Here is a 12,020-nt window from a genome sequence, read left to right as displayed (position 1 = left end):
GTGTGGTAGAAAGTTTTATGATGATGGGTATGTGGTCAGAACCGAAGTTCGGGCCGGGTTGTGTGTGTGTGTGGTAGGGGAGAGCCGCTCTGTTCCCGAAAACGAGATCAGGGCGGCCCTTCCCTCTCGATGTGAATGAAGTGTAGAAGTCGGGTCCGATGTAGTGCAGTCTTTTTGTTTCGAAAATAGACAAGAGCTGTCTGCCGTGTGCGTTGCTGTTTGTGTGGTTAAGTGATGTGTGTGCTGCGTTAACATCCCCGGCAAAGAAGACTGGGAGATTATTATAATTAAATATTTTATTGAAATCGTGAATGGGCAAGTTTGTTTGAGGTCTGATATAGGCAGTGGCAATCATTATGGGGCCCTGCTGGGTGAATAGCTTAATAGCCATGAAGTCTGGATGAATGAATGGAGGCGAGATGAATTCGAAATGAAAGGTGGATTTTACGAGAATGCAGGACCCTACACACCAGCCGTTTCGTGATTGTCTTGACGTGTAGCCGAAGTGTTTGATAGCATAGGAGTTAGTGATAGAGGTAGAGTTTAAAAGAACAACGTCAGGACTTTCCCGATCTAGGAAGTCGTAAAAGAGGCGTCTTACGTTATAAAACGATCTTACGTTCGCTTGGACGATTGTCAGCATGCCACTCAGAGTAGGTCGGGATGACGGTGACCTACTTTTCGTGGCGTTTGCTGCTCACGGAAACGCGGCCGAGGACGAGCCCCAGACTGGGTCTCTTCGGGGTCCGGGAGGGACTCCTGAGAGAGGGAGACATGGCATTCTCGGGAATCGGCGGACCAATTCCCGACGCTACCATGTCCCCCAAGGTTTCCCCTGACGGGGAGGACGGGAACTGCGTCCCCAGGGGGAACGGGCAGCGCGGCAGCCCCCTCTTCGACCTCAGGACCGAGGTCGATGCGAAGGCTATCGTCGCTGCTGCTGTCCCCAATTAAGGTGTCGTCATGACGACGACGAGGAGCGGAGGGCTCCGGGTTTTCCGTGAGCAGAGGGTCTTTTTTGTCTTTTTTCTGGTGAGTGTTTAGTGGTGAAGGAAGTTTGCGTTTGTGATCATTTGTGTTATTTGTAGTTTTTTCTTGTGCAGTTACTCTGGGTTTGCGTTGTGGTTGTGGTTGTGAAAGTACATGTGAGTGTGAGGTAGAGGGCTGTGGTGCTGTGGTGGGCGCCACTCTAGCCTCGGTGTTTGTGTTTGTTTGTGTGTGATACTCTGGTATGTATAGGTTTTCGTCTTCGAAGATCTCCTCAGGAATCACAATACTGGGGAAACCGTTTTTCTGTAGTAGTATTGGGAGTATGTTTGTGAATTTCTTGGCGTTGTATTTGGCAGCTATTAAAGCTACGTGTAGTATGGTTTGTATTTTGGGGTTGTTGTTTGGTATGAGGGTGTTGTTTGGGGGGAATTGAGGTGGAAGAGGCATTGTGTTTCCTGAGGGAATCGTGTTGGGGCGTTTTGTAGTGGGTGTGGATGTTTGTAAGGGTCGGAGTGTTGAGGCGTAGGTTGGGTTGTTGTTTTGTTTTTGTGCTTGTCTTTTTGTTTTGATGATTTCTTTGCGTTTGGGGCAAGACCCACTGACGGCGACATGCTGGCCCTCGCAATTGCAACATTTGGTGGTCTTGTTGCATGTGGCATAGAAATGACCAAGGTCACCACATCTGCTGCATCTCTGTTCGTGTGTGCATGTGTGTTTTGTGTGGTTGAAGCGGTAACATTTCAGGCACTGGTCAACCAGAATAAAGCTCTCTGGTTCCACATTATAGGTGGGGACGGATGTGTTGAACATCATTATCCCACGAGTTAGGAGCTTCTGTGCCTCTTCAGGCGCAGAGCAGCGGATTTTAACTATGCGTGACTCAGGGGGTTTGTAAATATCAAGGACAGTGACATCGTTTTTAGCCGCGACCTCCGCCTGGATAGACTCGCACGATCGTGGCAGGATTGTCTTGTCGATCTTTTTAGCCACGACCGTGCATTTGGCCTTAGTCTCAGGGGAAGGTAAGGGTTTAAAACCTTGTTCGAGGAGTTTCCTTTGGCCAGACGAGGAGAGAAAGGGGGTCAGTTGTTCAGGCTTAGCAACAACAACTTTGTAGCCATTGTGAACCTTGAAGCAGTGAGTTACAGCAACTTCTGTGAGGGAGAAGATTTTCTGGAGAGCCACCTCACAGGAGATAGGCTCCCCAGAATATGATAATTTGATTACGTGACCCATGACATAGCGCGAGGGTGATGATGATGGGTGAGGGAGGGAAGTCTAGCAGGGCTAATTGACAGGGCGATGAAAGGGCGGATTGCGGTATCAAAAAGGGAGACACACCGGGCAATAAGCAGTCTTTGTATGTTAGGGCCGGTCGGGGTTGAACCCTGCCGAACGGGAATTAACCCTTATGCGTTCGGCCGGCACCTCGCAGCAAAACTGCAAATTGCCACAGTGCTTCGTATTTTTAATTATAAGCACTCTGGCCTATAATTAAAAATACTAGCCTCAAAGCAAGTAGTGTGCAATAACACCCAAAGTTATCACACAAGGCCAAGGTCGTCTTTGCGTGGGGTGTCAAACAATCTCTCTACAAAGAAACCACGCAAAAACCTTGGGACCTAGAGGTCCTGAGAGCCCTATGAATTTCGGCTCGACCGAGATCGGGTAAGGCTACCGCCGCGCCCCGTCTGCGTAGCGGCGAGGCGGCCGACTCAGATGAGCGCTCATCTTAACTGACCGCTGTGCAAATACAAACTCGCCTAGGCCTTGTTATTGACAAAAGCTCACATGTAAAATACTTTCAATTGATCGGGCCTTAGTAGTTTGTCCCAAGCTTCAACTTGGAATTGAACATAACGTCACCGAGGCTGCATTACAGGACCTGACATGTGCCGTATCTCTGGCAATATTTACCCAGTCAAAATAGGCGGGGTTAAGCCAGACTCTCGCAGCCACACGCGACTCCGCTAGGTCTCGCTCGCTCTCCTATAAATTGACGTCTTGAGCGTGTTCGCGTTTCATATCTGTATAGATACAAACTCGCAAAATGGCACGTACCAAGCAGACTGCACGTAAGTCTACCGGAGGCAAGGCCCCCCGCAAGCAGTTGGCCACCAAGGCAGCACGTAAGTCTGCCCCTGCTACCGGAGGTGTCAAGAAGCCCCATCGTTACAGGCCCGGAACTGTTGCCCTTCGTGAGATCCGTCGTTACCAGAAGAGCACTGAGCTCCTGATCCGCAAGCTGCCCTTCCAGCGCCTGGTCCGTGAGATTGCCCAGGACTTCAAGACTGACCTCCGCTTCCAGTCCTCTGCTGTCATGGCTCTGCAGGAAGCCTCCGAGGCTTACCTGGTCGGCCTCTTTGAGGACACCAACCTCTGCGCTATCCACGCTAAGAGGGTCACAATCATGCCTAAGGATATCCAACTTGCTCGCCGTATCCGCGGAGAGCGCGCCTAAGGTTTTGATTGCATACCTGCAACACAAAATCATAATCCTCGGCCCTTTTCAGGGCCTAAAGATTGTCTCCAGAGAGATGAAATTCAGACAAGTAGTGTAAAAGTTGTCAATTTACACAAACTAATATTGATAAGCATATATACATAAATATTATATCAATCTTGATAGCATACATACATACAGATGTACATACATACATACATACATACATACATACATACATACATACATACATACATACAAACATACATATACATACACAAACACACACACTAATATATATATATATATATATATATATATATACATATATAAACACATATATATATATATATATATATATATATATATATATATATGAGAGAGAGAGAGAGAGAGTGTTATGTATGTATTAGTTATATAGGCATACACACACACTAAATGCTAATATGTATATATATATATATATATATATATATATATATATGAGATAGAAAGAGAGAGTGTATGTGTATGTATGTATGTATGTATGTATATTTATGTATATATAAATATATACATATATATATATATATATATATATACACACACACACACAAACATATATATTTAATATATATATACATATATATATATATATATATATATATATATATATATATATATACACACATATATACATATATAAAAATAGAGAGAGACAGATTTATGTATATTTATATAGATAGATAACTATATATATATATAGATAAATAACTATATATATAGATAAATAACTATATATATAGATAAATAACTATATATATATAAATATATATATATATATATATATATATATATATATGAGAGAATGTATGTATGTATGTATGTATAAATAAATTATGTATGCATATATGTTTACGTATGTATACTTAGTTATGTATGCATATATGTTTATGTATGTATATATAGTTAGGTATGTATATATATACACACAACTATATAAATATGTACATATATGCATATGTGTATGTATATATATAGTTTTATATATATATATATATATATATATATATATATATATGTATATAGATAGAATTCTGTATGTATATATAAATAATTATGTATGTGTGTATATATAGAAATCGGTATATATGTGTCTATACAGAAATCTGCATATATATATGTATAAGTATATATGTATGTACATATATATACATATATATATATATATATATATATATATATATATATAGTATATATAGTATGCAAGAAAAATAGTATATATAGTATATATAGTATATATAGTATATATAGTATATATAGTATATATAATATATATAGTATATATAGTATATATAGTATATATAATATATATACTATATATAGTATATATAGTATATATAGTATATATAGTATATAGAATATATATAGTATATAGAATATATATATAGTATATAGAATATATATATAGTATATAGAATATATATATAGTATATAGAATATATATATAGTATATAGAATATATATATATTATATAGAATATATATATAGTATATAGAATATATATATAGTATATAGAATATATATAATGTATATAGAATATATATAATGTATATATAGAATATATATAATGTATATATAGAATATATATAATGTATATATAGAATATATATAATGTATATATAGAATATATATAATGTATATATAGAATATATATGTATATATACAGATTTGTATATATACAGATATATAATGTGTAGGTGTATTTTGCAATCAAGACGCTCAATAACGCAACACATTATTTGAATAGTCACTTTGAGTGACAGAATAAACAGAGGCTACGATCCACTTCACCTCCCAAGGTCTATGTGCTAAAAGATTAATAAATATACTACATATGATCAAACCTACCTTACCTCCACAAGTTAGGTGTTATGTTATGTTCTCTGTAGTTTGTAGGTTCTAATGACCGCTCCTGATTTGTCCATTCCTTGAATAATAATAATAACAATAATAATAATAATAATAGTAATAATAGTAATAATAGTAATAATAGTAATAACAGTAATAACAGTAATAACAGTAATAATAGTAATAATAGTAATAATAGTAATAATAGGCGTGAAATGTCTGTTAATGATGATTATAATACTAATATCAATCACATTGAAATCATACAAGGCACTTTCTAACATTCTACGCAAAAAGCTAAACAGCCGAGATACACAGATAGGTACGGCTAATGAATAACAAACCGACTCACTGTTTGTCTACTTGGTAATTAATGAAGCACTTGTAGAGCTATCTATCTGTGTGTAAGGACACTGAATGGTCTTATAGTAGTAGTAGTAATTCTAATAATAGAAACAGTAGTAGAAGTAGCAATAACAATAACAGTAGGAGGCAGGGAACATGTTACTAACTAACTGGGTTACCAAAGTCATTGTATATCTGCTTTATTACAATATGTGGCTCCTAAAGGAGCCGATGTTGTTCTAGGAGGCAAGAAAAGCATGCAACCTAGAGATTTACTTGGAGGAAGTGTACTTTGTGACGGCCTTTGTGCCCTCACTAACAGCGTGCTTGGCAAGTTCTCCAGGGAGCAACAGCCTGACAGCGGTCTGAATCTCCCGGCTGGTGATGGTGGAACGCTTGTTGTAGTGTGCAAGGCGGGAAGCCTCAGCTGCAATGCGCTCAAAAATGTCATTCACGAAAGAGTTCATGATAGACATGGCCTTGGAGGAGATACCGGTATCAGGGTGGACCTGCTTGAGCACCTTGTAGATGTAGATGCTGTAGCTCTCCTTCCTCCTGCGCTTCTTCTTCTTATCACCCTTGGTGATAGACTTTTGGGCCTTACCGGCCTTCTTGGCAGCCTTTCCGGAAGTTTTGGGTGGCATGATGCTTGTCGTCGTACCTACGGGACGAAGTACGTTTCCCGCACTTTTTTTTTTTTTTTTTTTTTTTTTTTTTTTTTTTTTTTTTTTTTTTTTTTTTTTTTTTTTTTATACCGAGTTTAGCTTTTGCCACCCGGTTTTTGTTTATTAGGCTTACAATTTTGTTTTTTACATCAATGTGAATAAGGACGTTATTTACATTCAACATAATAAGCTAAGAAATTATATAATGCATAATGAAATTAGAACATATGTGTGAGGTATAACATAAAAAGTGTATAAATAAATCTGACTTTATGTATGCTCATTTAGCTTCTTGAAATAATCTACATGATATCTATTAAACTTATACCTAATTAGGAGAGAGAAACATATAACATTGCACATGTGCTAATCATACAAATCAAATTATCTTGGTGGAGGAAAAAGTGAGACTGTTTTGAAGGCATCTTCAGATTCTAGAATTGTTTTGGTGCAAAGGGCAGCTAACCTCATCTTTTCTTCAACAGGGATACCTGGAGACTCTCGAAATCTGTGTGGTCTTATTACATCTAAGACAGGGCATTCTAGAATATAATGAAGGAGAGGTTCTACGACGATTTCATTACAATGTGTGCAAGCCTTTGGAACTCGGAATTGTATCTCCCAGTTGCACCTGTATCCGAGTCTAAGCCTGTGTATGATAACAGCATCTCGTCTGGACATTGCCTTAGGAATGGTGATTTGGCTGTAATCAGTGGCTATGCTGTACCACGTTGCTGAAGCTGCTCCTGCTTGCACCCAGACTTGATGTTGAATCCTGGATATTTCTTGAGCTGTTTCCCTGGCACGTATTCTCATTTTGCTGAGACTGGGTTTGATGACTTTGATGTGGTCTTGTCGCAGACTCCTCTTAGCTGCCTTATCTGCGATCTCATTACCTTGTAATCCAACATGTCCAGGGATCCACATGAAGGATATTAACTTTCCTTGGTCGTTTAGCTGTCTGATCTTAAAGTGAACGGCAGTGATAAGGGATACGTTATCTATTATTGATTCTTGCTGCAGAACATGGATAGCAGAGAGGGAGTCTGTTAGTATGTGTACTTGCTTTTCTTCGAGAAGAAGGGCGTGGGTCAGAGCGGCTTGGATGGCATACAGCTCAGCTTGGAGGGAGGAAGAACCGTCACTAATCCTGCTGCTGAATATATGATCTTTGTAAAGAAAACCAGAGCCTGCCCTGTTGGATTGCATGTCAACTGATCCATCAGTGTATATGACAGCGAGATCATGTTGCTGTTCAAGGTAGTTGACTTGGCGTTCAAGATTTCTGATGTCTGTGTGGGAGGCTAGTGCCTTAGATCCTGGAATGCTATTTGTGATGAAAATGACTTTTGGAGATTCCCATGGTTTTGGTGAGGTATAGGCGTGGTGTGGTTTGTCGACTCCTCGTTCTTTGATGACTTGTAAGAGGTTGAGATCGTCCAAGGAATCAAAGAATTCACTGTGCCATGGCATATTGTGGAGAGGAAAGTTCTGTGGGTTGAAGACAATGTTTCGTAAGACTGAGTCTGTGTCCGACGCGTATGTTCTTGAGATACTCTTTCCGGCATAATTTGCAACCATGAGCTTTATCCTAGTTTTAAGGGAAACAAGATTGGTTTCTTGCCTGAGGTTGTCAATACGAGTCCATCGTGGGGCACCGAGGATAACCCTCATGCACTTGTTTTGTATTGTCTCAAGAGATGAAATTTGTTCAGGAGAGAGGTTATACAGGGATATTGCACTATAATCGATGATGGAGCGGATTGCGTGGATGTAAAAGATACGGAGAACTTGATAGCCTGCGCCTATGTCTGTGCCTGAGAGTCTTCGTAGCACGTTGATTCTAGACTTCGTTCTCTGTAAGACATGGCGTAAATGATCAGAGGAATCGCATTTGTTGTTAAAGATGATTCCCAAACATTTGTATTGTGTGTCCCATTCTATTTGTTGTGTACGAATGTAAAGGTGTTGGTTAGGGATACATCGCCTCAATTGCATTGCTTTTGTTTTATTTGTGTTAATTTTGAGGCCTAGTTCTTTGCATTTTGCGGCTAAGAGGTCGAGGGAACGTTGGGCGTTGATGAGTCTAGCATTTCCTGTGGTAATTAATTGAATGTCATCCGCATATGCAAGAATGTGGGAGTTTGGTGGAGTCTGTATGGAGAGTAACTCTGCAATTATTATATTGAAAAGGAATGGACTTAGGATGCCACCCTGAGGTGTACCATTCTCAAATTGCATAAAGCTAGATAGGTGGCCTTGGAACCTGACTCGGGCTTTTCTTTCGTAGAGGTAGTCATTGCACCATTTAAGTATTTTTCCTGTTATTCCTCTTGAGGCAAGGGTGCTGATGATGGCTTCCCTGTTTGCAAGCTCAAAGGCCTTCTCAAGGTCTATAAATACGATGATGGAATCCTTGCCATCTGTGAGGCTGTGTATTGTGGCAAGATTGTCTCTGGTTCCAAACCCTTTGCAGTAGGCGAAAGAGTGTTTGTGAGGGCGGGGAATCAAGAATCTCAGCCTTCTTAAGATGGCCTTTTCCATGGTCTTGCTGAGGCAGGAAAGGAGAGATATTGGACGGAAAGCTTTTTCAACTCCTGCTTTTGGAATGGGTTGGATATCTGAGACTTTCCAAGCTTTAGGAAGGAGGCCGGCCTCTAATGATTTGTTGAATAGAAGCAGGAGTAATTGCGTAGCTTGAGGACCGAGATGTCTAATCATGGAGTACGATATTTTGTCTATCCCTGGTGCGGTGTCTATACCTGATTTAATTGCAGCTTGCATCTCATTTAAGGCAAAGGGTTTATCAGTCTCCGATACTTTATTTATTGATAAAGTGATGTTTTCAAGTCTTTCAGGTTTTAAAGAGGTGAGTTTTGCTATGGTTGAAGGCGAAAGCATGTTCGAATCTCCTCTTTCTTTGAAAGTTTTGATCAGGTCTTCAGCAATCTCTTGTGCGTGGGGATGGCATGGTTGTTTCTTGTATTTGCCTGCAGCAATATTGATTTTCTTCCACAAATCATGAAGAGATGTGTGGGCATTGATGGATTCGCACCATTGTAGCCAGGCTTTTGACCTGATTTCTCGGATCTCTGCTTTTATTAACCGTATGGCAGCTCTATAGTTTTCAAGCAGGGTGGGAGAAGGATGTTGCTTGAGAGCTTTCCTGAGTTGTAGAAGACGATGTTTTAGTTCTCTAATTCTATCATTGTGGAACCATTTATTTTTTCGTGTATATGGAATTGATGTGATGACTGGTATTGAAACATTGGCAGCATCGTGAATGGCTTTTACTATATCTGCTTCTAGAGAGTCTAGATCTTCGGCTGGAGTGTAAGTGGAAGACCATTTATCGATTGATTCTGTGAATTGCTGCCAGTTTGCACGTTTGAGATTCCATCTCGGGATGAGAGGAGGTGGCTGTAGACGAGGTATATCTATTGTAGTTATGGTGGCGAAGTGATCGGAGGCAAGGAAGGGATGAGTATCCCATGAAGCAGTTGGGAGAATGTCAGAGGTAAGGAAAGTGAGGTCAAGGACTCCTCCCCTAATATGTGTCTGAGTCTTTGAGTTGAGCAGAGATACATTAGGGAAACTGTGGAGCAAGTGGGCTAGGTGTTGACCTGTTCTGCATATCTTGTTCGCAGAGTTAGAGGCTGGATCATTCCAGATAACGTGATGGGCATTGAAATCTCCACATAAGACTGAAGGCGCATTTTCGACAGCAGCAAAAATATGATCTATTTTTAACTTGGCACTGTCTCTAGGTGGTCTGTATATGTTGAAGATTTGTAGATGCATGTCTTGCAAGGCTATTGAAATTCCTTGAAATTCGGTTTCTGGGCCACAGGGGAGAGTTGTGGTAATGGGTTCTGCATATATTTCTGATTTAATAAGGATGGAAATACCACGGTTTAGTCCAGTGGTATGGTATTCATGGAAGGCTGTGTAGGAGCTGAGGGAAATGTGAGATTTGAGGAGAGTTTCTTGTAAGATGATAATATCAAACCTCTGTTCAGCTACAGCAAGGCTTAACAATGGCAGATTCTTCTGTAACCCATTGATATTCCACTGAAGTATGTTGATCTTGTTTAACTGTTGATTGTTATTATTATTCATTTTCAATATTTATTTCTTGGTCTGTGTCGAAGTCTTCATATTGGATAGTTTCATACTTGTTTACTGTGTTTTTTCCTTCAGGTATGTGGAGGATAGGTGGAGATCCTTCTGAGGTAATCAAGATGGCTGATTTGTCATATGTGAGTGAGATTCCATTGTTTTCAGGTGAAGTGGAGTCGATGTTTACCTCCTCATGGTCTATGTCAGAGACAATAGAGGATTTGTCACTTCCTGAGGATGGGTTTCGGGCACGTCTGCGTCTGGTTCTTTTAGCAGTAAGACTTTGTGTCTCCTGGTTAATGTTGGGGATCTGAGATGTGGCTGTTTTGATTGTTTTACTGTTTTCCTTGATGGGGCCAGCCGATATGGAAGTGATTGCAGTGCGATCACACGACTTTTCGGTCTCCAAGGGTGAAGAATTTGGGCTGTTTGTCTTCGGGATATTTTCCGTTTGAGGATCACCTTTATTGGACGGCATGTTGGTAGCTCTTGCTAATATTTGAGTTGCGGCCTGTTGAATGATGTTATGGTTGCCTTGTTTGCCCATGAGAGACAACCCTATTTGGATAAAGGAGGCCAGAAGGGATGCTTCTTTTCCTGCCTGATTGTGTCCACAGTTGAAGCAAGGGACTGTTGAAGAGTTGAGAGGCTGGTTCAACACAGCCTCTTTTGAAGGGGGATGATCCGTCATGATTTGTAAATTTGGCTGGTTGATGGTGAGAGAAGCCTCCTTTAAAAGGGGAAAATCAGCATTTGACGGAGTGGTTGTCTGTGTGGAGCTTCCCCATGTGTGAAGCTTCCTTTTGAAGATGCGGGGTTCCTTTCCCTGTTTGGCATTGATAGCTGTAGGTAGTTTCAGCCTGCTGATTCTCTCTGCACATGCTGGGTTCCATGCGTGATGTCCTTCTCCGCAATTTGGGCATTTGGCAGGAGGTTTATCTCCATTCTTTAGTTTTTCCATGCAGATGTCAGTGGCATGGTTCCCTGAGCAAATGCCACATTTTGGTTTGGCCTTACACTTTGAATAGTGGTGGTCGAACTTTTGGCACTTGGTGCATCTCAGCGGTTCAGAGTAGTATTCTCTTAGGGAGAAAGTGCCAAAGATGCCCAGGGAGATCTCTTGGATTGGTTCCCCTAAGATAGTGACTAGTACTTGCCTAGTCTCTTCTTTGGTAGGCCTGAATTTAAGTCGGGAGGCCGTTTCAATTAGCGGGTGCTCTAAGAGTCTATCCATGGGAAATCCATGTGGATAGCCTTCTAACACCATTTTTGTTCGTTTTGGAGGGGGGCTGTAGGGGAGTAGAGTGATGCTCTTTCCCGAATTAAGAATGGAGGTGTTTGCTAGTATATGAAAGGTTTCCTCATTCTTAGCTTGCAGAATGAAATCTCCTTGCTGTGTTACCTTGGTGGAAACCTGTAAGGCTGGGTTCTCTTTTTCTAGGGCAAGGAGAGCTTCAATAGAGGTGGAGAAATCTGAGGAAGGTGTGATGACAAATCTCTGTGTCAAATCTGGAGGAGTGATAGGGGTTTCGATAATTTGATCCGTGGAAGCATCCTCAGTATGTTTG

The 12,020-nt window shown here is 40.6% G+C and overlaps 2 protein-coding genes across 2 annotated transcripts; one reads left to right on the top strand and one right to left on the bottom strand.

Annotated features, from left to right (window-relative positions):
* The first annotated feature begins 3,034 nt into the window (after positions 1–3,034).
* Positions 3,035–3,462, top strand: LOC125043839 (histone H3). Its single transcript, XM_047640167.1, has one exon. The coding sequence runs from the start codon at positions 3,041–3,043 to the stop codon at positions 3,449–3,451; it is 411 nt and encodes a 136-aa protein (XP_047496123.1). The 5' UTR covers positions 3,035–3,040; the 3' UTR covers positions 3,452–3,462.
* A 2,441-nt stretch (positions 3,463–5,903) lies between these two features.
* Positions 5,904–6,327, bottom strand: LOC125043845 (histone H2B). Its single transcript, XM_047640173.1, has one exon. The coding sequence runs from the start codon at positions 6,310–6,312 to the stop codon at positions 5,941–5,943; it is 372 nt and encodes a 123-aa protein (XP_047496129.1). The 5' UTR covers positions 6,313–6,327; the 3' UTR covers positions 5,904–5,940.
* Positions 6,328–12,020: the final 5,693 nt, after the last annotated feature.

Source organism: Penaeus chinensis, chromosome 34, assembly GCF_019202785.1.
Source record: "Penaeus chinensis breed Huanghai No. 1 chromosome 34, ASM1920278v2, whole genome shotgun sequence".
NCBI lineage: Eukaryota > Metazoa > Arthropoda > Malacostraca > Decapoda > Penaeidae > Penaeus > Penaeus chinensis.
The sequence above is the reverse complement of the archived record's forward strand: the minus strand, read 5'-3'. Positions and strand labels throughout refer to the sequence as shown.

What these genes read in the sequence shown, in the direction of transcription:
- LOC125043845 (XM_047640173.1), bottom strand. Translation starts at nt 6,312, where the DNA reads ATGCCACCCAAAACTTCCGGAAAGGCTGCCAAGAAGGCCGGTAAGGCC.
- LOC125043839 (XM_047640167.1), top strand. Translation starts at nt 3,041, where the DNA reads ATGGCACGTACCAAGCAGACTGCACGTAAGTCTACCGGAGGCAAGGCC.